This window comes from Tinamus guttatus, unplaced genomic scaffold (assembly GCF_059628265.1).
Source record: "Tinamus guttatus ecotype Peru unplaced genomic scaffold, ASM5962826v1 Tinamus_guttatus_pri_ptg000208l, whole genome shotgun sequence".
NCBI classification, from domain to species: domain Eukaryota; kingdom Metazoa; phylum Chordata; class Aves; order Tinamiformes; family Tinamidae; genus Tinamus; species Tinamus guttatus.
This window is the reverse complement of record NW_028288742.1, coordinates 1,229,713-1,255,626: the sequence shown is the minus strand read 5'-3', so window position 1 is coordinate 1,255,626 and position 25,914 is coordinate 1,229,713. Positions and strand designations below refer to the sequence as shown.

General features: G+C 36.1%; 1 protein-coding gene across 1 annotated transcript in view; it reads left to right on the top strand.

The window, feature by feature from the left end:
• CEP170 (centrosomal protein 170) overlaps nt 1-25,088 on the top strand; it is a 92,544-nt gene extending 67,456 nt beyond the window's left edge. Inside the window, exons 12-19 of the mRNA XM_088524151.1 lie at nt 2,861-4,684; nt 8,974-9,208; nt 11,719-11,866; nt 13,337-13,504; nt 13,796-13,884; nt 19,832-19,925; nt 21,583-21,634; nt 22,745-25,088. Coding sequence (XP_088380277.1) covers nt 2,861-4,684; nt 8,974-9,208; nt 11,719-11,866; nt 13,337-13,504; nt 13,796-13,884; nt 19,832-19,925; nt 21,583-21,634; nt 22,745-23,025 — 2,891 coding nt within the window. The 3' untranslated portion in view covers nt 23,026-25,088. The remainder of the gene's footprint in view (nt 1-2,860; nt 4,685-8,973; nt 9,209-11,718; nt 11,867-13,336; nt 13,505-13,795; nt 13,885-19,831; nt 19,926-21,582; nt 21,635-22,744) is intronic.
• Nucleotides 25,089-25,914: the final 826 nt, after the last annotated feature.

Genomic DNA, 25,914 nt, shown 5'->3' with positions numbered 1-25,914 from the left:
GGAAAAAAAAAACAACAGTGTGGTATATCATGTGCATAGAATATTGGAAGTAGTGACTAAACTCCATACTACTCATCAGGATGAGATATACATTTAAAATCGTAGCACCTAGAGTAATAAGCCTGATCCTTTACATTTGGAGGAAGTGCTTTGGTAGTCTTTTAAACAATCAATTTCAGATGGGATGTTGGGTTGGGTCGTCTTTGAATGGATGAATGGTTCTTTCTCCATTGTATGAACTTTGTGAGGTAAGTGTAACAACTGTGGCACAATCCTATACTGTAGGAACGCCAGAATACCTAAGGAGAAATCCAGAAAGCATCTAAGATGTTGTAAAAATAGAATCTAAAGAGCAATTCACAAAAATCTGTTGCTGGCTTAGATGATTGTATTTCCTTCAGAAAACTTAGTAGTTAAACTTCACGTGAAATGTATATAGCCAAAGGTAATGCTGTTGGGCCAGAGCAGAACTGTGCACCTTCAAGCTTCTAATCATTTGAAGCTTGTCAAGAAGTGCTCCTGCCTGCCTATCCTGAAAAGTATGTGTGAGAGAGAAATTAATCTTCACAGACAGCAGTCATAATCATAATGATTCTCTTTAAACTTCCTGAAGCAATAGGTGTTAGTGATGAGCGACGCTGCACCAACAGAGCTAGAGGAAAAGGCCACAAACTGAAACACCAAAAGATCTGCAGGAACTTAAGGAAAAATTTCTTAACAGTGAGGGTGATGGAGCCCTGGAACAGGCTGCCCAGAGAGGTTGTGGAGTCTCCTTCTCTGGAGATCTCCAAGGTCTGCCTGGACACAGTCCTGTGCCACATGCTCTAGGTGACCCTGCGTGTGCAGGGGGGTTGGACTAGATGACCTCTAGAGGTCCCTTCCAACCTTAGTGATTCTATGATTCTATGAAGATTCCACCAGAGTATGCAGAGAAGTTGTTCCTAATTTCTCCCATGGAAAAGCGAATTGACAGATTGTATTAGTATGTGTATCTACACTGTAGTGCAAAAAAAAAAAACAGACAAATGAATTTGCAAAAGAAGTTGTGTCCACCCAAACGGAGCATGTTTGTATCTGCATAAAGGCTTGTTTCTGATGGCGAAGCTGGCGTATGTTCATGTTAAATAGGCAAGGCGAGCAGTTACCATGATGGGAAAAGATTGAGTTCAAAAATGGGGCTATTAACCATTACCTATTTGTTACAACACTGTAAGTGTCCATATTTTTTGCCTAAAGAGCATTCCAGGTCCCCTTAAAAGTTGATGAAAGTGCTTTAGAAATACTGTGTTTGTTTGACACTCTCTATACACTTTCTATATGTTCATATTTCTATACGTTTTCTTCTTTTGGCATAAAATCATTCTTTTTGCTCTCTGAGCAGCAGCAACCATAGGAAGTTTCTTCTTCATGAGTAGGACTTTTCAGTCCAGCTAAAAGCTATGCCATAGCATCCCCTGGCACTACAGCCACTTCCTTGAGGAGGAGTCGTCAAGGGATAGGCTGAAACCCCTTAGTGAGACGAGATGAAACTGTTGAAGTACAAAGGAGAGGGAACTTATTCTATTAAGTAACAGGAAGTTTCAAAGCTGGGGCTGAATGTGTTTATGAATACAAAACTTGTTTTCTTCCTATTTATAATATTGTCCTGATACTCGTTTATTTGTTGTGCGGTTCTACTGTGGGAGCACAGAAACATTAGGTTCATATTTACAGTCCTGTTGCGCTCTGGTGGCTAAAAGAGTTTGTTTTCAGGGATGGCTTATTTCAAGTAGTTCAAGTTTTTTTTGTCTTTAAAACCTTTTTCTGTGAGAGGAACCGTAGTCCATATTGTGCTGCGTACATACTAAAATCAGAATGAAACAGAGAAAATTGGCATTGTCGCTGTGCAGGAATGATGCAGATGTTCATAAAGCATTTGCTTTGCCAATTTGCAATCACAGAGTCTTGGCAAGGTAGTAATTAACCTAGGATGTGTGCAAATGGGCCCTTATTTATTCTCAACCCAAATTGTTCACACTTGGGATGAAATTATGCCTGTTTGTAGCAGAGCAAGAGGAGAGTCTGTTCTGTCTTTGCATTTCTACACTACTTCTAAAATTACTCATCCTACAACTTTCTGTGTCTAGAAAGCGTGTTTTTTAAAGATGACTTTTTCTAGCCTGGTTGGGTGTCTGTGGTGAAACGCAAATGGTATATCACCATAATTCCATTGGTAACCTTTAAACGTTGTTTGGGGGACACAAGCTATGTATCAGCACTTGTATTGTAATGACTGTATAGAATGTTTCCTTTCTATGGCTTTCTAATATGATAATTTTTTTCATCTATGTAATCTCTCTAATATCAGATATTATCTGTGATACCTGTTCTAAAACTATTACATTAGTGCCTATATCTTTATTGCCTTTTTATATAATTATTTCAGCAGTAAAATGAAATAAGGTGAGGATAATTAGCTGTATTATTTATCGTAGTTTGGAGGTAGTTAATCTAATTCAGAAATAGGTTATCAGCTCTATAATAATGTCCTGTAAAGAAGAAATCATATTTAATAAGGCAAATGATTATGGGTTAAATTGAAGAAAATCAAGCTCAGCTTAAAGTTTAGGGGAAAAAAATCTGGAAAGCTATGCACTAAAGTTATTTATAGGGATAGTCAAATATCCAGCACCAAAGATTTTGAGAACTTATCAAACCTTTCTAATGTTCAAGTGTTTATCTAAGCATGATTGATTCTGCAGTGGAAAAGAATGGGGAACTAAAGGCTTTTAATGTCAGTTCTGTTTGATTTTGTTATATGTAATCTTAGGAATTTAATGTTTATATTTAATGACTTATATATTTTCTTTTATGTTTTTAGACACAGACATCAGTGAATCTGGTATTTCAGTTAAAAGCACTGGGTCAGCAGCTTCTATGACTGGTCATGGTGAGCGAAAGAGGAGGACACTTCCACAGCTTCCTAAAGAGGAGAAAGTGAATGAAATGTCAAAAGTAAAAACTGCATCTCATCAAAGATCAGAGATAGGTGAAAAGCAAGACACTGAACTTCAGGAGAAAGAAACTCCAACTCGTACCTCAGATGCTGATAGTAGAAGTATGACAAAGGCAAGCAGAACAGTGAATGGTCTTTCACCCAAAGCTGCTGGAGAGAAAGTTTTTTCTTTCCCCAGCAGCTGTTCTTCTAGTAAAGAGAGAGTTGAAACTGTCAAAGAAACTTCTGTTGTAAAGCAAGCGTTAGCAAAAATTCAGCAACAAGAAAGAAAGGAACAAGGACACTGGACGCCCACAAAGCAATCTTCTTCAAAATCTGTTGCAAACCAAGCTAGGGAGGAAATTGCCATGTCACAGAAAATGTTGGATAATCAAGACAAGACTCCTGGACATGCTACTGATAAAACAGAAATGAAGTTGGTACAGAGTGAGGGGAAAAGAAGAAAAAATGAAGACTTTATTAAGGGACAAAGTCCTAAAACATCTGCAGGAGAAAAAAAGGAATCTTCAAAACCATTAGTGAGGCAAGGTAGCTTTACTATAGATAAGCCTAGCACTAATATACCTATAGAACTGATTCCTCACATTAATAAGCAAAGCGTACCCACTCTTCCTCTAACACCCGCAAACAGAATACGTGAAAGAAGCGACTCCATGGACACTGATTCTAGTATAGATACAACACTCATTTTGAAAGACACAGAGGCTGTAATGGCTTTCCTTGAAGCTAAATTGCGTGAAGAAAATAAAACTGATGAAGGTCCTGAGACACCTAGCTATAACAGAGATAATTCCATATCACCAGAATCAGATGTAGACACAGCCAGCACAATCAGCCTTGTTACTGGTGACTCTGAAAGAAAATCCACACAGAAGCGGAAGAGCTTTACGACTTTATATAAAGATAGATGTTCTTCTGGTTCCCCTTCAAAGGATGTTTTAAAATCTGCAACAAATGCTAGAGAGAAGATAGAAAAGAAAACTAAAAGTCGATCTTCAGATAGTGGGTCTAGAGCTGATGCTCGGAAACCTGTGCAATCCAGTGGAAGAATGAGACAGCCATCAGTAGATTTGACAGATGACGACCAAACATCTAGTGTACCTCATTCTGCTATTTCTGATATCTTATCCTCTGACCAGGAAACCTACTCTGGCAAATCACATGGGAGAGTTCCTTTTGCCTCCGCAGATGAACTTTTACATTCCAAAATGGAAGGAAAGTCAGGTAAATCAAAAACCTCTCCTGTAACACCTGGGCAATCCAGTAAATCTACCACTCTTCCAAGACCTCGTCCTACAAGGACTTCTCTTCTGCGCAGAGCGCGGCTTGGTGAAGCCTCAGATAGTGAACTTGCTGATGCAGATAAAGCCTCTGTGGCTTCTGAAGTGTCCACAACAAGTTCTACATCAAAGCCTCCATCTGGGAGAAGAAGTATTTCCAGAATAGACTTGCTTGCTCAGCCTCGTAGAACTCGACTTGGTTCTTTATCCGCACGGAGTGATTCCGAAGCAACATTAACTAGAAGCACAGCCTCATCTCGTACCCCTGAAGCTGTCATCAGAAGTGGTGCAAGGTTAACTTCTGCAGGAGATGGTAGTAAAGTTTCTGCTAGAACTCGAGCTAATAGTATTTCTCGACTTTCAGATTCAAAATCCAAATCTCTGGCTTCAGCTCATAATTCTCCTTCAGGTACGTGAGATTATTTGAACCAGTTTCATAAAGTAATAGGTATTTTTTTTTAAGTCTTTTTAAGGACCAGTGCTTCTGAAACATTCACCGAGTTTTGTTAACGCAATATTTCTTTGAAGAAAAAGGAGGCAACTTCATCGGCAAGGCTTATGGATCTTTCACGTTTAAAATTGCAAGGATGAAAAATGTTAATCCTTTGGGAATCTTTTTTTTTTTTTTTTCTTTTTGGAAATCAAAGCAAAGAGTTGTAGTAGTGCTGGTTTGCATGGTGAAAAAACAGAGCAGAAATGCCTTTGCTTGTTGAAGATCTCCGCAGTTGTAGCATTGAAATGTTTTGCCAGTTCTGCTCTGTGGAATGTTTTTATCTTTTTCTTTTAACCATAGTCATCTCTGTTATTCTGATTTACCTGCATTACACAACCCAAATTTAAGGTGACATGTATAAAATACTCTGTTTTCAAGAGAAAAAAAGATGTATTATTATGAGCTATCCTAACATAGGTAGCTATCCTTGAAACACCATTCTTTAAAGAATCTACAGTAGAAGAGTAGGAGTAGCTTTCGCTATGAAAAGTTTTACCAGTTTATATACCAAAATGTGGGAGAAGCATATTTCACTGTAAAGACCAAAAAAAAAAAAAAAAAAGCCAGTCAGATACTTTCGAAGTAAAATCACGGCTTGATATACCTGTCAAGTCTTGTTATTATATTGGTAAAGTACTACTGTTTAGTATTTGGAGTTCCAGATTTTGCCTGTATGAGTAAGTTTATTGTATATTTGTAATGGGGATATTTAGAGTGTACTTGAGGGAAATTTAAATTTGCTGATGATTGGTGTACAATTTGCTGATGTATATAGGCAACAACTTAATGTACCTCCACTTTCCCATTAGCACCAAATGAAATGATCTAATAGCTTACCCAATACATAAGTTACTGAAAATACCATTTATTAGTTTATTCCTACATAAGGGTATTTAAAATACCTTTGAATAGTGTGGTATTGTTAGGCAAAATACTAAAAGGCAACTCAAATTTTGGGCCCAAAGAATTCTGAACTTACTTTTTCTTTGTAGAATGTCAACTTAATATCAACTTCTTTGGAGACTTCAACTTTTTGCTACTTAAATTTCAGTACTCTTTGAACCTGCTAATGAAGTGCCTGAGAAAAAATGTCACAATATTTTGTTTGGAGCAGACTTAAGATATAAATGTGACTTATTCTCTTGTTTCCCTTGACTGGAAAATGAATGGTCATTGCCAATAGCACAGTTTTTTTCTTTTACCTGAAAAACGGTTAAGAACTAATTTAGGATTATTCCATAGGCCTTCTTATCAGAGTTCACTTAACGTTACAGTATTTTAGATCTCTATTTAACATTAACAGCACAATCACACTTTTTAAATTCAGACTACCAATGAGAAAAGTATTTCTGCATTTCCATTTTTTTTTCAAACATTTGGACCTGTAAAAGGAAAAAAGAAAAAAAAAAAAAAAAAGAAGGAAAAGAAAAATCTAGTTTGGGGATTTTTTTACTGTGATGTACTTTGTGTGGATGAATTGTAAGGTAGTAGCATTAGAATTGTCAGAGCTGTCAGCAAGTCCATAATTTCAAGGATCCTTTTTTAAGCCTTGGTGCTGTTAAGTACTGCTTGCTTTTAAATGAAGGGGCAAGCAGATAAATGGAATGTCTTGGATGAGAATTACCAGCATTAAGATAATTATCAGGGTGTTTCTGTGCTAGGAGGCTTGATAATTGACAGCACAGTAAAAACATGAGAAGCAGGATTAATAGTTTTGCAGATTTAATCCAAACAACAAAAGATTTAATCAAGGCACTGAATCTTTTTTAGCAGTAGAATTTGACTGTTAAAAAGAAAATTAGGAAAAGGAACAATAGGTTTCAGATCAGGCTTTAAGCAAGCTGGTTCTAGAAGCAGATTTTCCTTGCTTTTTTGTTATTGTTTGTGGGTTTTTGTGTTTTATTATTATTGTTATTATTATTATTAGGAATTTGTGAGCCAAACAGTAGCAAAGCGTACTAAACTGCAAATGTGAAAATGAAGCATTAATTCAGAGCAGAGAGAACCCATTAAGCAACTAGCTGACAAGCACTCAGCAGTTCTGCTGGCTTGCTGACCTACTTGTCCTTGCAAATAAGTAGAGGATAGGTTGATAGAAACTGTCAAGGTACCCGAAAGAACGCAAGGGTTTGAACAAGGAGAGAAAAACAACCATTACTAGTTACCTTTAGTACTGTTGCAATATGGAGCATAAAATTTCAGGATCCTTGGAAGATATGAAGCTTGAGAAAGCAATGCATCAATGAAAGAATGTTTTATAAAGGATATGCTGAGCAAAGCCTTTCCTGAAGTCTTTACAGTGAGATACCATGAACAAATTGCTAATCTTTCTCACTTAAGTTGTCCACACATCGTACTCCAAGCAGGCTACTTGTCAGTTTAGGTGCCAGCTTTGAGAGGATTTTCTGGCAATCATTTTTGATATTCACAGTCTGTGGCGCCCCAGGTGCCCAAGCTGATTGTGAGATTTATGCAGATTTCCGAAAGCTATAATCACATTTGTGGGCTGCATAACTCAGAACTTGTCTTAAAAACATAAATGTGCAAATGTGTAGCTAGCTGTATGCAAAACATGCTTGGTTATTGCCTGTCATGAATCTTGCGACTTCAAGATTTTTTCTGTTCGCTCTATACATTTTTTTCCCATGTTAATTAGCAACCTGTTTTTAACATGCAAGCAAAAGCCATTCTCAGGTGCTGTAAAATGTTGATGACCTTAAAAATTGAGAGAGCCTTTATAACACTCTGTAGTTAATTGCTATTGATATCATTTCATTTAGATAAATAGATTCTTTCTGATATAGTTAAGATTTTATAAAGTTAATTGGTTTTGAATGACTGTGTGACTTAAAAATCTTTTCCCAAGAAATGTGGGGGAACACTATATGAAAGAGAGTGTTTAACACTAATCTCAACAGTAGATTTTAATTAAGCAAGTAATGTGAATGTTTTAATAAGAAATAACATGATAAAACACTATTTTGTACACAGAGAAATCCAAGCTTCTCCCAGACCCAGAACCTGCTGTTGAAACTTACAGTGGTAGAGTACTAGAAATCAAATCTGTTTCTGATATTTCACTTCTCATTCAATCTTTAGTTTTTAAGTATATGACTACATATGCTCATTGTACAGTGTTGAGTTTCTGCACTAGCTCACATGAGAGATTTTAAGACGAATTTTATAATTGCTTTGATGGATTTAATTGGAATTGGGACAAAGAATTTTAACAAAAAACTGTGATAAACTGTGGGCCCAACTCATGAAGTACCCCGGACTTCGGTCATACATTGCTTGCATGCTATACTGGTGGGGAAATGTGCTTTTTCTGCTTATGTTCTCCTTCCCTATGATCAAAATACGTTTGAAACCTAAAAGAGAATAGTAAGTAACTAGCAAGACATTTTGATTTTCTTCAGTTAGGTTATTGAAGTTAGATTATTGAGAAAACTTCAGTAGAATTGGACATGACTTGAAGCCCACGTACTTCAAATTAGGCTCATATTTAAACCTGAAAAAATGCATAAGCATGTTTTTTGTCTCTAGCAATTTAAAAAGCATTTCTATGAGGGAATATGAGCTTATACGCCACTGTTTTGTTGTACATACTCTTAATAATATTTCAGTGGATTATGTAAATTATAACTTTTTTCACTGAAGATGTTTTTGTAGGTGTGCTTCTCATTTTTGAAACACAATAGTAATTTTTTTTTCTGTGTTAAATACATTAAGTATTCTCTAGAAGTTTTATGCTTGCTTTATGTAAGCATGTAGTCAGGGATTGGTGCCAGCTTACTCCTTCCTTCATGTCTTTTTAGTTCTGTGTGCATCACTTAAGTCTGGAATATAACTTGGGGAAAAAATCTGCAGAAAAAGTGCTATCTGGCTATATACTTAGATGTTAATGAATTGGGCCCTTGTTTTGTAAATACACTTTGCCTGAGCTTACATGCAATTACTGACTTTTACATCATTTCTCACTCATCATTATACAAAGAGCATCCGTTTTATGTTTTATTAATCAATATTTATTATTTAACACAAATTTTGTAGCTTTCTTTTTAAGCTGTAGTCAAAATTTGTAAGGTGTCTGGGGATTGATAATGAATAGTTGCATATTTCTGTGGTATTGCTGAAATAATAACTTTGTTATTTCTTATAAGAGATCCTATAATAATTCTTTTTTAATAATTAAACTAATTTAGTAAGTGCAAGATGGAGGCGCTTTCCTACAGATTATGCTTCCACCTCAGAAGATGAATTTGGATCAAACCGTAATTCCCCTAAACATACCCGTCTACGTACCTCTCCAGCCCTGAAAACCACACGACTGCAGAGCACTGGGACAGCAGCTCAAAGTAGCAATACATTCAAGCACAGAATAAAGGAACAGGAAGACTACATTCGTGATTGGACTGCTCATCGCGAAGAAATAGCAAGGTTGGTTTTAAAGGAGTGCCTCTAAAATATCAACAATTTGTATCCAAGTGGTCATATGTGGGGAAAGTGAGCTGATGGCTTTTCTATATCATTCTACTTAGAGCTTCTATTTGCTCTGGTAGCTCAATGGGTAATTTTGTGAGAGCCTGACAGACAGAACACTCGTGTTACCAGCACATGATTTGCTAATGGAATATGGCAGTCACTGCTGATAGCTAAATCTCATAATAGAAACTTCTGGTTGCATTAGTACCACTTACAGATGTACTTTGTGTAGAAGACCTCGTCTCTGACAGTCTGTTTCTCAAATCGAAAGTGTTTGGTTTTATACTGGCTTTCTATTAATATTGAGGTAAAATTTCAGACCGCTGTATAGGTGAGCGCGAGGAGTGATTCTTGTCAGTGTGAAAGACCATGTTCTCATTTTAATTTTGAATTTATTTAGATATTACTTCATGTTAGATATTTCCTAATTTAAATCATATGTGTTCATCAAAAAGTAATTTCTACTGTTGCTAGTGCCTGAGCTAGTGTAGCAATTTCTTTGTTACCGCCATTAGCACTGTGCTTCAAATGGACCTTGAAAAATGTAGTCAGTTCTACAGTCAAGTAACTGACTCTTCATGTAATGTTTTTTTTTTAATTTGATTTTTTTATTTTAATTTGAAATTAATTTCAGATTTGTTCACATAGCTAGTGCTTGCCATGGTGTTTATCTAAGAAATTTTTTGCCGTTCACGTTAGAATTGTTTTATTAAGAAATTTTCAGGATTCACTTGATTTCTGTTTTATGTAGACTTGAAATGCTGACATGTTACAGAATTTTGAAAAATTCTGTTAGTGGCTGTCACATGTTGAAACAGTACTGATTTCTTTGGAGAGTTACGTATTAGCAGTTTTTTACTGCTTCTGGTTTTACTGTTGAATGACGCTTCTCTTGTGGAGGAATTGCTGATAACAGCAATTTCTTATCCTTTTTTTCCTTCATAACTGTTCGTTAAATACCAAAACTTGTCCCAGAAGTTCGAACATTTGATAGCATGCCTTTTATTCTTTGTCTTTTAAAACTGATGTGGCTTTCTGAAAAGAAGGTAATTGCTGAATAGTAGCTCAACTTGGAGGCTTAATGGTGTGCATTTATAAGAACATGAAACACACAAAAATGACCTCAAAAGAAATCGTAATTAGACTTTATTTGTTAAGATAGTTAGAGACACATAACATACTTTATAAATAATTTATAAATAATTAACCTGTTTTTACTTTACTGTTACAGTCTTTCATTGTTTGAATTCAGAAATAATGTTTTGAGTGGGTACAGGTAATTGCAGCATATTGATTCCACTGCCTTATTCTAATTGTATGTTTATTCATGCCACACAACACAACACAACAATGTGCTTCATTGGATTGCTAGTACTTAGTTACAAAATCCGGTGCTGAAATTTGAGTAAAAATTCCTATAATTATGTTTTTTCTTTCTAGACTCTCAATCTTAATCTCCATCTCTATATCAGTAGAGTCCACTTATTTTGACTTGAAGAGAGAGGCCATTTCAAAATAGCGGAAGAAGCCTCAGCTCTTAATAAGCAGTGACGAGTGTAACCTCACTGCACAACTTCTATTTTTTTCCAGATCCTCCTAACTGCTGCTCTAAGCTGGAGATTCAGGCTGCTTTAGTTAGTGGTGGGTACAGTAGTAGCGCAAAGGCTAAGAATTCAGAGCAGTCCACCAAGCACTCCCTCTTCATACCTCTGCTGAGGTTGGCAAGCTCTCTTCCAGTGCTTGTCTGCTGCCAAGCAGATTAAAGCTTTAGCTGAGTTATTTTGTGATGCCATGCATGAGGAGAAAAGAAAAAGCGCAGTAGCTGTAAAGGCAGCAGTTCAGAGCACTTCAAAGAGTAGTTAGTCTCAGGAGTCTTTGGCTGGGAAGTGAGATGTACTTGTGCTGTCATATCCAGGTAGGTACATCCTGTCCTAACAGGAATGCGTGCATTGATTAATTTTGAGCATTGTCTGGAAATTCAGATGTGCAAGCAGCTTGTTTCGAGCAAGGCACAGGGCTGCTGGATAACCAGGAGTCCTGGAGAAGTTTTTTGTAAGTAGGTAAACTATGGTACAGTTGTAATATCTGTAATGATACAGGTAATATCTGTATTAAATCAAATATATTCCAGATGTGTCAGCTTCACTGCATACACACAGATCATCTGTGCAATATGTTCACAGTAATTCCAGTACATTTCAAATGTTGCACTTACTGTCCATGTTGCACATACCTTTGCCTGGGAACACTACAAAGAAAAGAAGGAAACTCTGTCTAAAAGTTTCAAATAAATTTTGCTCTCTAAGGTTTTGTGAACAGATCTTGAATTTATTATAATCATATATACATTATCCTAGAACAGTCATCATCAAGAGCTAAAACATAGAAGCCCAAAGGCTGTAGGCTGGACTCTGCTGCTCTGGAATTATTTGCAGGGGGGAATGTAACACTGTCTTTATTACTAGGATCAGTCAAGATCTGGCTCTCATCGCACGGGAAATCAATGATGTAGCAGGAGAGATAGATTCAGTGACTTCTTCAGGCACTGCCCCCAGTACCACAGTAAGCACTGCTGCCACCACCCCTGGCTCTGCCATAGACACTAGAGAAGAGGTAGGAGATCTTCATGGAGAAATGCATAAGGTTCTTTCTTTTCTTTATTTCTTTTGCTTTTAGCATTTTGCATAGCCTTTTTTTAGTTATTCCACCTAACTTATATGCATGATCTCTGCATACTCTTTTGATTTAAAATTCCTTCACATTTTGACAAGTAAGCGACCCAGAAATGAATCTATGAACAAAGTTTGTCAAAAAGATCACCCAAATGCATTCTGTCTGTCTCTTTTTTTCCACAAAACATAGGGCAGAATGGCTATTTGTTTCTTGCTTGTCCAAAGCCTTAGATACCACTTGGTAGTAGTATCTAAGTGCATTTAAAGATACTAGTGTGTATGCATGAATATATACAATTGTGTACATATATAACTTTTCATGGCTGTTACAAACAGAAAAGCCTGTCTTTTCACAGTTGACATGAAAATGTATCTTTTGAACACTAAAATGCTTAGTTAGCATTAACAGTACCTTTAGATTTTCCTTTCTAATAACATTCTCCAAAGATGCATTGAAATACGTTTGCCCTGAGCTTGTGCTAGTTCTTATTTTCTTTGACTTTCTCTAGCGTGTTGCTGTATGAATATTTTGACTAACTTGTTCTAGTAATCATCACAGGTCTAATACTGGTAAATATTTTAATCTGATATGTTGATCTGAATTTAAATCATCTTTGTCTGCCGTATTACAATTCATCCTAATTTGTCATAAATGTTTGACTGTATTTTCTCCCTCATAGTGCTACCTTCAAAATATGTTTACTCATTTTTGTGTACATAAGGTTTGGTTAATACATTAGTTGGCTGTGTTTAGTATAAGGCTGTCATTTTCTGTGGAAAAAAAGATATAAACAGTGACAAGAAATCAGTGAGGTGTGTATCCACTAGAATTATAACTACACCCACCTAGATTTTTATTATTATTATTATTGTTAAAGAATCATAGCTAAACTTCAGCAAGTAGAAGTGTGATCCAGTTAGATCACGCTGACTTACATATTATGAAATTCATGTTAATTTTCTTCTTTAAAAAATACTGTGCAGTGCATACATGCTACTGCCCGTGGCAGTACCTCCTTCCTGTAGGTTTAGGTGTTTCTATAACCATATGACTAATTTGTTTGGCTGAAGTTAAACTATGGCACTACAGTACTAATTTGACAGATATGTTTCATTAATCAGGAAAATAATTTATCTAGCACCACTTCATAGGTAACTAACTTGCTACCTGTATATAAGCAAAATTTTTCATGAGGTTTCTGTTGCCATGTATGTCTGGAATTTGGAGGAAAAAAAAAGCCAATCAGTTGTGCAAGGTTTTGTTACATCAGATTGCATTATTTGATATGAGACCAATAGAGTGATTTTTCGTTTGATAGGGTCTAGTAACCTGTTTCAGATGGAAAAATATTAGTCCTATCATGCATATATCCAGCAGATTTCATAAGCTGCATCTTTCTTTTCCCCACAGTTGGTTGACCGTGTATTTGATGAAAGTCTCAATTTTAGAAAAATCCCTCCATTAGTGCATGCCAAACCACCCGAGGGGAACGGACGGCCTGGTGACGGCAGACCTCAGCTAGCGGATGCCCTTGATCCCCCAACAATTACCCGAAGAAGAACCTGGAGCAGGGATGAGGTGACTACACAACTTGTTTTTCTCTACAAGTCTCTTGAGCTTTTGCAGTTGTCTCCCCACATAATATTCCAGACATGATACTTTGCTACCTGTAGCATTCTAGTAATACTCGAAGAAAGTATTCCTGTACTATTTAGTTTGTATAACGTTCAAAATTTTTTGTTTTGTATAGTGATTAGGATACAATTATATTTTTGTAACTTAAAGTCTATTTCAGAACTTATGTAATTGTTTGCATCTAATTCCAATTGAACTAATAATGTTTTTTTTTTCCATTAAAATTTATTGCAGGTTATGGGGGACAGCTTGCTTTTGTCCTCAGTCTTCCAATTTTCTCGCAAGATAAGACAATCCATAGACAAAACAGCTGGCAAAATCAGGTATGTGTTTTTTGGGCATTGTAATTACTGTTCTTCTCGCATCACCCTTCCTACCCATTGTAATTATGTTTTGAATACAGATACAGAGTAATACAGAGTAAATATATTGGTAGCAACTTTTGTTATAAAGAAAGCAATGCTCATTATGGCTTTTTCAAAAATGTTCAGAAAGATTTGGGAAAAATAATTATTCCATTATTGTTTGTGTTTCATATTATACAGAGATAAATATCAACAACAGTTGAATGGACAGAGCAGTATCAGTCCTAGTCCAGCAATGATCCAGGAACAAATGCTGTGCAAAATCTATACTACCTCTATACAAATCTCCTAGAACTTCTTTTCTTAAAAAGATAGGATTAAAATGTTGCTCAGCTGTAAAACTGGACCAGCCAAGCTCCTCCAGTGATTGCCCACTTTGGGAAGAAAAAGCAAATGGGAGAGCAGTTTCAATAAATCCATCTGAAAAATAACTTGTTTTGGAGAGGTGATTAGACAATGCGGGAAAGCAGTAGGTTTATAAAAGCCTTGTTTCATGTCAGAGGCAGGAAGAAAGTTCTTAAAGGTGTGTTAAGATTCCCTAACAAAATTATATGCAACAAAAATCAAAGCAGTTAGTATCACTCACGTAATTTCATCAGTTTTTTTTTTTTTTTCTTTTTTTTGCTTTGTTTTGTCCTCTGCTCACACACACTTACAACAGTAGTTCTGTTCTTCCGAAGATGTCAGTGAGCCCCAGGAATATAGCTGAATTTATAAAACAAGCTGCATAAGCTCAAATTATTGTCTCGGAGGACTGCAGCTGAAATACATAAAATTCTTATTTCAAGTCTTCAGAAGATGTAACTAGATGACTGCAGTAATTCCTTCTGGTGATAACATCTTTCCATCCAGATGAAGCTTAACAGCTTCTCTGCAATTTCACACTGCTTTTTTCACCTTTGCAGAACATGGCATTTCTGTTTAATTGGCACATATATCACCATGATTACCTTGAGAAGCTACTAGCACAGTAATCAAATGAGAAATTTTGAAATGGCTGCAGTAAATAAAACAGCTAGAATTTTTTTTAACATTTTTAATGGTGGAATGTTTCAGAAGGAACAACTATGTATATAAAGCACTGTAATAGCAGCAAGCACTATTGTCCTAAATTCTAGTAAACATGCTGACTACTATTAAGTCTGGATTTCATATTCACTCCAGCATATATGCTCTCTCCCACTAACTTTCTTAAGAGCGTGGCATCACCTTTGCCAAAGCTTAGAGTTCATATGCTATTGTCACACAGATAGATCTGCATTTGGATGTCTGCACTTTATTACTCTTTGATAGTCTGTGATAAAGCTTTTTCTTCCACACAGCTTCAGAGTTCAATTTCTACAGCTTACTTTTATTTTCTGTTATTTTGAGCTGTTATTCCACCCTACTTATATCTATCCAGAATTCTGCAGAGTGAATTTTAGCACAAATATTTCACTCTCCCCCTTGCACTCCTCTAGTCATTCATTGTTCCATCTCAAATCAAATGACACATTTCTGGACTTTGCTTTCAACATCACTTCTGGTCTATCCTTCCCTCACTGTCAAGCATCTTATTCACAGCTCTTGCTCTCAAATTTCCCGCCATAACAGTTGACCTATTTGTTAAATTTTCAAACAGATATTTTCTTGTTTTAAGCACAATTCTGTGGGAAAATACTATGAAGTCCGTGCGGAACTCCATACCAGGATCCTTAATAGGATTTTTTACTGCTAAAGCTGCATTGTCAATACAACAATCTTGCTTATTAGTTGACTTATTTGTGGTAGGATTCCAGGAAGATATGTAAAGAGTCTCAAAAGAAATGTGTTTCATACTCTACTATTTTTTTGTCTCGATATTTCTTGTTAGTTGGACTCTTCATAATCTATAGTTTATTGCCAACATTACCTCAGTTTATTCAAAATAAAAAACCCTGTGAGTTCAGCACAATAACTTAAAACAAATTTATGCATGCATATCTTTTCTGAGGAAAGAAAGTAACTATAAAATCAAGGCTTATATTTTTCTGTTTTCTTTCCTGAGTTTATAAGAGGTTGGTCAGCTACGTCATAATTAGTGGAGTAATTATATGGTCTTTGATGACATTTTAAATATAGGAACACCTATAAATATGATATGTAATCCCACTTGCTTACTCTAAATGTGTGTATCCACAAAATATAATAGAAAAGCTTGCATCAGTAAGTAACAATTTACCATTTTCCTCAGAGATGTAATCAAAAATAAAGTGGAAAAGGATGTAATTATACAGTCCTGCTTTAAGTTAATTTGAATAATAGAAAATTATTCATAATATAAATGGAACTTTGAATCAGAAAAATTAACAGTAGTCAAGAACTGCTTTTTAGGGATCATATAAAGGATCAAGAGCCTATGTACATCAAAGCAAAGATAATTACAAACAAAGATGTTAGGCAACATACATCTGACAAAGCTGAACTCTAAAGATAAGTTCCATTGGCAGGTATACTTGTCATTTCACTGGGGCTAAGCAAATTAATATATCTGTGAGACTTGCAAGCTGGCAATTTTGCCAGCTGTGTCTCTTCCAAAGCTAAAAGGGGAAGAGAAATTTTAAAAGGTGCCAGTAAATAGTTGTGTGCTTGACTGTGTTTTGTGGTTTTAAAACTCCTTCCTAAAACCTAATTGTTTACACATGTAGACTTCTTTCACAAAAAGACAAGGCAATTACAGTTTTTGTGAATTGCATCTTAAAAATTATATCCCTCCAAGCTGAGCCAGTTGGAAAAAGACATGCTTCCTGTGAATGTGATCTTTTTTTTCCCTAATATTTTATTTGCAATAGGTGTCTTTACTAAAAAGATCATTTTTGCTTTGGCAAAATATTAAGGGCATAAATATTTTTAGTTATTTTTGACCAGAAGATCTACCAGAAATTAAAATGAGTTGCAAGGAATAATGAAAATAAGGCTGAGAAGGAAATATCATTTTTCTGAGTTGTTTATTTTCCTGCTTGATTAGAGAAGCTATTTTTTTGATTTCTCATTACAGATAATGTCTGAACTAATCTGAGTTTTGTTGTCATTCCTATCTTATATATTTTCTTAATGTGATGAAGAAATAGGACTGAAAGAAGCTTTTGCTGCTGTATTTCTCTGTTAGATTCTGGAGTGCGGGCCAGGCTGTTCTGTGCCAAGTCTAGCACGGTGACCTGCTTGAGACATTGAAGTGTCCAATTCTTTCCTTTCACCTACTTCTTTTCTTAAGGATATGGTTGTAGCCTGGATATTGCTATGTTGCTTCTTTATAATGTATCTTTATCCATTACTGTGCCTGTTCACTTAAGTTTTTATCCAATACTGTGTTTGAAACTAAATTATATTTTAAAATTACTGCAACTTACATGTCGCATATCATACAATGAAGTCTATGCTTGCAGACTCTGATAGTGGCTTCTCCAATGCTAAACTGTACATCCAGTTTGTTTTTCTGTCTTTATACATTATAATGAGCTTGCAAGACTTGCAGAGATTGTGAAGGGAAAAGGTAAGTTTGTTTTTTAGAGGCAAAACCTATGTGATTTTGTCAGTGCTGTACAGCATGAATGTGTAGCAGGCAAGTACCTGTGTAGCGAAGCAAAATTTAGGCCAAACGATAGGGTCCCTGTGGTTACCAACTTGTCAATCTCTCCTGTTCCCTGTCTGGCCTGCTAAGTGCAGTAAAGGAAAGGTGAGGACTAAGCACAATCAAATAAGATTTAGAAAAATTTGTCCCAGAAGGGCAGACTAGAAAAGCAAGAGCAGGTGATGATAGGCAAATCTAAATATGTTATTTTAATATAAAGACTGTGGTAAGGAGGAAAAAAGATCAAAGAAGATAGTGATCTAAGCCTTCAGAAGGTTAAAATGTATTAAATGCTGAAATAAAAAAAAATTGAAAAAGGCAGTATAAATGTTGGCAAATAAAGGCAAATAAAAATAAAAACTGAAAAAAAAAGTTGTAAAAAGGCAATAGTCTTTCTAAAGTAATACCAAAAATCAATTGGACTGCTCACTTTACAAAACCTTATGTTTTACATTCTTACTAATTTCCAAGGTGATATAAATGCTATTAAAAACAGAAAGTGTTACTATGTAGGCTTTTCTATATGCTAACTCCAAACATTTCCAAAATTCAGGCTTTCTGGCATTTGCCTTGATACTATTATATTATGTCATTTAAATAATGCTTCCTCTGACTGAAACATCTAACAAAAAACATGCTTCAGTTTGGATACAAAAGCAACTGTGAGTGAAGACAAAACAGCAGTTAAAGCAGCTTCTGGATGGTATCCTGCCTATGGCATCCATATACTGAGGGGGCAGGGTACAAGCTTTGCATAAGTAGACTTTCCTGACAAGATAGTGGTTGAGAGTGGGATTTTTTTCCATAGACGAAGGAAGATTAACAGAACTGCAGTATTAAGACTGCCAGCCTCCTTTGAAATCTTTAGTCTTTGAAGTGCTGAGATGCAATGTATCAAGGATTTCCACCTTAAAAAAAAATATTTGCTCTGAGCCTTAACTACACTAGTAACTTCTTGAAAAGAGGCAACTTTTTGCTCATGTCTTTAAATTATTTTTTTGCTTAGCAGTCTTACTGTGGCTATTTTTGTACTTTTATCTCTGAAATACCATTAATGGTTGCTGCAATTACAGTTCCAACCAAGCTTAGTATCCAGCTATAGCAACTAGAGACATAGAAGATTTGGAATATACTCCTTGTGTCTCCATAATGTCGCATACTCATAAAAGTGAATACTCAGGCCTTAAATATGCATAGATTTATTTTTTAAATTGTCTAAATGTAGACAACTTAAATGATGTATATGATATGGCAAATGAAAACAAGAATTGTATATCACAGCAAGATGTTATGTATATCACAAAACAAAAAAATGGGAAGCTCATAGTATGCTTTAGGATTTTACAAATAATAGAAGTGACTTTTCTAAACAGAAGAGGGGCCTGGAACATCTGCCCTATGAGGAAAGGCTGGGAGAGCTGGGCCTGTTCAGCCTGGAGAAGAGAAGGCTGAGAGGGGATCTAATCAGTGTCTATAAGTACCTCAAGGGAGGGAGTGAGGAGGATGGCTCTGGCCTCTTTTCACTGGTGGCCACCGACAGAACCAGAGGTAATGGCCACAAACTGAAGCACCAAAAGTTTCACAGAAACTTAAGGAAAAATTTCTTAACAGTGAGGGTGACAGAGCACTGAAACAGGCTGCCCAGAGAGGTTGTGGAGTCTCCTTCTCTGGAGATCTTCCAAACCTGCTTGGATGCAGTCCTGTGCCACGTGCTCTAGGTGACCCTGCGTGTGCAGGGGGGTTGGACCAGATGATCTCTAGAGGTCCCTTCCAACCTTAAGCATTCTATGATTCTATGTAGTTTGTGCTTTGAAGATTTCCAAGCATTAGGAGAAAATATGTTCTATGATACAGGTGTTTATTTAACTTCCTAAATTATTTTATTTTTCATTAAATTAATTTAAAACACAAATACAAGAGTTGTGTTTATTTAGCAGTGATATTTTTCTTTTAAATTTTGCAGCTATTGCAAAGTGCAGCCTTAATAGGGAACTCTGACTACTGCTAATCGTTGGATTAAAAAAAAAATCTCTCAAAGCTGAAGGAAAGAATCTGAGGTGTTTTTTTAATACCACCCCTAAATATCTAGCTTATTTGGCTTACCATTTTATTATCAGTAAGAATGATATTGCTGCAGTGGTGTATGCTTCCCTGAATATCTAAACTGTATGGTTGTATTCTGTCATTTTTTTCAGATTTCAGTTTTATTCAGAGTTTCCTAGGCTGTTTTCTTGTGTCCTGCATCCAATCTATAAGTGATAGCTTTTTATTTTTTGTCTATTTTAAATAAAGTATTCTTGCCTGCCTTTCTTATAGAATATTATTTAAGGACAAAGACAGAAATTGGGATGAAATCGAAAACAAGCTGCGAGCTGAAAGTGAAGTTCCAATTGTGAAAACATCAAGCATGGTATGAACCGTTATCTCTTCCTGGGTGAAATGAGTCTCTTCCTCATTTAATATCCAAATAATCAGCAGCAGAATTGAATTATCTTCAATTATATAAATGCAAAATTAAAAAAAAAAATTCCTAGCCACTCAGTATAGTTCAATAAACCTAATCCTTTTTAATAATTAGTAAGCCTTACTTTCTAATACATAAATAATCATGAATAATTAAATAGGGGAATTATTCCTTACATAAAGAGTAATTTGAAAACATACAACAAATAAGTACAAACTCTGTAAGTCTAGTTAATTAAAGGTAAGGTAACAACCATGAGAATTTGAATGTTCAAATGGTTTTAAATAATCTTGTTTGACAGTCTTAAGCTAATTTAGCAACTCATTATTAATATTTAAAGAAACAGTTATATTTCGCTATGTGTGTGAATGAAAAGAACCCGTAGCTATACTGCAGTAAATTCACTCTTCAAATCTAGAATCGTGCTGAAGTGTTAACTTCAGTGCACCATCCATAACCTTCATCCACCCCTGCTGAATTGGGGCAGACAGCTTTCTTTTCTGAGGGAAAGGTAGGAGAGGAGATTCCTCCTCACAGTCTTGATACTAGGCTCCTACAGAAGCAGAATATGAACACATTTCCTCCTGACTTGAACTGCCCGGCACTTCGCTGTTTTACAACCTTGAGTTATTACACCATAAGGTGCATTCAGATTGGTTTTCCCTACGAGTCTTACATACTTGGCCAGTATTTTCTGCTGAATAGTGATGTTTTTTGCTTTGTTTTGTTTTAAACCAATCATTACTAACTCACTGTTATAACTTACACTGACAGTTTTTTTTTTTGAGCAAGTTACTCATGAAAATTTCTAATGTTAGAAATGCAATGTGTTGATGTGGAATCTGCTCAAAGATAACTGTAAAATCCAACATTATCAATCTCTGGGTTAGTCGCACCAAGTTTATTAGTACAAAAGTCTTTCAATGGGTTTCTGAAATCAGCTTTTTTGAAAATCCTCAGCTTTTAAGGACACACAAAACCAGTGGTAGCTCTTTAGCAGTAATTAGCAATAGTCTTCAGTGTAGGATTCTGCAGCAGCAGGATTAACACATTTATAATTTGACACGTGATACATTTAATGATTCTTGTGCTTCTGACTGACTCACTGTGACTAAGTCATGCAGCACCCGAAGGGCAAATCTGCAAAGCAAAGGAGCACCGAGGGCCTGCCATCCCTGCTGTGCAGGGTCCCACAGGCCCCATGCCAGCAGCTGCGGACAAAATCCCAGTGAGCACGTCTTACTGGCTCTTCTGACTTGCATCTGCACAAGGTTATGTATCAACATCTACCCCCTTAATATGGGGTTTATCCTGTAACTTCCCTGTAGCGGCTTGCTATCACTTTGCCTCATTTCTACAGAACAGTAATGTCTGTGCTTGAGGAGATGTAGCATAGGCAGGTGTGCAGGAGACAGAATGAGATTTTATTGATTTGGGCAAATGGCTGGTCAGGAAGAACTCTTGTTCTGTGAGAGATCTGCATCTACCCAGCCTTAAAGTGTTCAGGATCCATGAAGGATTATTTACTATGACAGGCAGCTCGAATCTCTTTTTTCTTGTTGAGACATGTCCTTAAGCCTTTGAATATTTGTTTCTTTTCTAGGAAATTTCATCAATTTTACAGGAACTGAAACGAGTTGAGAAACAACTGCAAGGTATAAATACTTTTTTTCCCTCCTCTTTTTATTGCTTGCTTCCAATTTCTCCTATATAGAATTATAGAATCATTATGATTAGAAAAGACCTTCAAGATCATAGAGTTCAACCATAAACCCCTCCACACCATTTCTGTTAAACCATGTCCCTCAGTGCCTCATCTACACGTTTCTCAAACACTGCTAGGGATGGTGACACCACCACTTCCCTGGGCAGCTTGACTACTCCTTCCACGTAGAAATTTTTCCTAGGATCTAACCTGAACCTCCCCTGGCACAATCTGTGTGTGTGTTTGTTTATATTCAGTATGCAGTTCAGTATAAAGAATGTTTTAGGACCGTAATTATTGGGAAATCTCTAAAAACTTTATCTGGCATAATCAAATGTAAGTTTAGAATTAAACATTGACATCTTCGCTTCATATTACTGAATTCATTCTTTACAATTGTGGAGGCCTCATTTTATAAATGTAAAAGTTTACTTATTTGCTTTTCATATGCAAAAACTAATCTAGGTATATAACGTAGAAGAATGTGTTGCATTTATAAAGTATGTTATTTAGACTTCTCTTCCTTTTATCGAAATCAACTTAAAGAATGAATTTATTTTAAAAAGCTACAACCTTATTGTCTATTGTTCATACTTGGTTTAATTTAGAGGGATGAAATTCATTATGTGGTCAATATTTCTGTGTAACCATCATTGTGGTATAAATATCCTATATTTGTTATTTCTGATATTCAGATTTAACCCCATATTAATACATCCTTTAACATATTTCAGGAGGAATCCTTAGCCATCTTTATGGAGAAATCTATTTGTTTCATGGTCAGCTCTAACCAAAATACATTGAGTTGTTGCAGATTATATTGTTTAGAATATGCTGCTAAGGAACCAGGCCCAGAGATCGAGACCAAATCATTTCTTTGTGTGTCGACCAGTGTTCAAAGAAAAATTAACATGAGATTGCAGTAATCAAGAGCCTTCTAATGGGAATGATAAGAATGTATGTTAGTGTAGTTTAAATATGAAAAGCTATTTTCTTGTGCAGAGAATCATAATTTCTATGGCTTCTCCCCATCCCCTTTGCTCTTTCCCTGACTGCTTAGTGATTAACGCCATGATCGACCCTGATGGCACCCTGGATGCTCTAAGCAACTTGGGATTCGCCAGCCCCATCCTACCCGCTCAGGCGAAGCCCAAGGCGAGTCCCAGCTCCCACAGCTCTCGCTCCCCAGCGCAAGCCCCCTGCCAGCCCGAAGCGCGGGCCCCACGCGCGGCTGCCCTGCCGGCCCCGAGCGACTTTGACAACACCGAGTCCGACTTCAGCATCCACTTCAACAGGTTCAACCCCGACGGTGAAGAGGAAGATGCCACTCTGCGCGAATGACGTCTCGGCGTTGATAGAAATAGCTTTCACGCAAAATGTTTAGAAATAAAAGAAAAATGGTAATATTGGTTTTATAAATAAACAAATGGCTTGGTCAAACAGCGGTTGTTTTGTTAAACCAGTTTTCTTTAACTGTGATGCTTTGATTGTCACACAAATCCTTTTGAAATCATAAAGATAAGCATAGATACCAGTGTAGAAAAGCAGATTGTGGCAGGATTGCCCTTTGTGGTTGTGTGCTTTGCAGAAGAATTATTATCTCAGCAGTTTTCCCTTAACAGATTTATTTCTTTCTAAAAGCCATGCAGGCAATCTAACATTTAATGTTACTGAAACCCCAAATGTTTTTGCCAAGCTGCTCTATGAATGGATCTCCTCCGCTAAAGTTTACACAGAACTGTTGAACAGTTATGGTTTGATTCTGAATGAGATGATTTATATAGGAAACATTGTCTTTGACTACAATGACACATTACTGTAAAAGGTAAGACAGATTTCACAAAGCTATTCTTTTCTTTGTACTGAAACCTCGAACAGTTCTGTGATTTATATAACCTCGTCGCTGCCTAAATTGTCTTGGGGTTAAAAAAAATTCACATATTATGTTTGCACTAAGATTTGCTGGGAGTGGTAGGTGAACATATCAATATCATTAAACAGCAAACAGTGTTTTGGTGTACATAGAAAACTGCTAATACTGTACTTGTATTAACACTGCAGTGTTTTAATCCACTTTCTGAAAGGACTATTTGGCACTTTTTGACCTTGTTCAAATGTCTTTTTGATGTTAATGAAAATAGAAGTATTTCATATCTCATTTCTGTCCAAATGTTTGTGGAAACGAGCAAACAGATTTAAACATCCAGCCATGTGGGACATTAAAAAGCAGATCGAGGCAAATGGGCTCTCACCAATTCAATTGCGAAATAAGCTTATGAAAGAAATTACAGTTCCTTGGAATGATCATGAGATGTAAAATTTTCTTTAGGGGACTTGGAAATAGATTTTCATAATTTGCTTGATTGATAGACGCACTCCTGAGCAAATGATTTGCTTCTGTATATTCTCCTGTAGTCTTGCTAGTAAACCTGTCTCTGTCTTACATATTTAAAAGGATTCTGGAAGAAAACTGCTAACAGACATTTTGCTTATACCACTGACAAGCAAGTCTAAAGTTTCCCATATAAGCCTATTTTCCTTCTAAGTTGTCCCAGTAACTTAACATTTGGAAATAATAATAAAAATAAAAGTAAATTACTTTGTATTTCCAGAACACTGTAATTTGGAGGAATGTTATTTCTGTTAAATGTAACTAATAGACTGGAATTTTCCTATGTTTGCATCAGTCTCTATATATTAAGGTTAAAGATACAGTTTTGCAGCTTTTATGAAATGGTCTTTAATATTTCAGCAATAATCCTCTATGACATTTGTTTTAAAAAAAAAAAACTACTTTCTGTACACTTTTAAATTGTACAGGCTTTCAGAAGTCAGTAAAAGTTGGACCAGTTAATAAAAATGCAAAAACTTTTTTTGTAGAGATGTAAAAACAAAACCACTAATCTGTTGTATAATGAATTTCATATTTTCGTTAAATAAAATAAAAGCAAACAGCCTTCTTGTATGACTCAATATACTCCAGCTAACTGTGGAAGCCTGAATGACACTAGTTTACAGAGGTGATAAGAAAGGTTTTAGAAGAGGCAGAAGAGCAAAAATAAATTCAAACTAGAGTTAGATGTTAAAAACGGAGTGTACCAAAACATCACCATAATTCCTTCTTTTGTTTAATGCTTGGGAACATTATTTTTCTGCACACTCAAGTAAAAATAGGAATTGGTTAGGAAGGGTTAATGGTTCAGGCTCTTTGTGCAAGATCCTATTTGTGTTCTTTCAGGCGTTTATGCCTTTATGTTCTGTAATAAGCATTTTGCATTACTATGTTCTTATTTTGTATGGACATGTTCTCCTTATTTATTTTTGTTACATTTATTATGTATGTTATTTTGTTATATGCATTTACAACTCCATTTTTAAATAAAGTGTTTCTGGAACTTTGAAAATGTGTGAATAATTCTCTTTATATAAAATAAATAGACTTTCTGTATTCTAACTTTACAAAATAGGAAATGACATTTTTACACAACTTTTTCAAGAGAAAAGTTGTTTATTATTACTACCTCTGCTTCATTTATTTTGTGCTGATACTGTTGGCACACTTTCCTGTACCCAGCTTCATTTCCTCATTTCAGTTGATTTCTGTGTGCAAAATTTACAGGCAAAAATGAAACATACTGCCAGTTACCACATAGTTACTGTTTTCCCTTTGTGGAATGAAAATAAGTGAGTTTTAATATACCTGCTAGATGAAGCACTAGATGATTTCCAGACTGCTTTACTCTTGCTTCGTACATTGGAAATCATAATCAAATGCTCTGCTTCCATTCTAGCTTGGTGCTTTTTTTTGTCCCAGCTTGGACTTCCTGCAAGACACTAGTTTTCCTACTCTGTAGGAAAGCTGAGTTTAATGCTGAGTCCAAAGGATCATTTCCACCCTGCCTGTTTCTTGCTTCTCTGTGAACACCAGAATCGGCAGAAGTTGCCCGGGCCGCAGGCAGCAGCAGAGAGCAGCAGCGCTGCGTGGCCCGTCACAGCAGCCCCTCTTGAGCTCTGCTCTGACCTGGCAGTGCAGCAAATGGCAACAAGCTGCCAGCTGTGACCTCACTTCTGTGCACCCCGTTTTCCTTTTTATCCCTAATCTGATTGCGTAAGTCTGCACTGGTGGCAGTCTGTCGTGCTCAGTTGCATTCAGCTCTAAAAGGGCAGGAGGGCAAATTAATGGTAATAGATGCCACTTCAGTCAAAGGCATGAGCAAACTAAAAGACCCT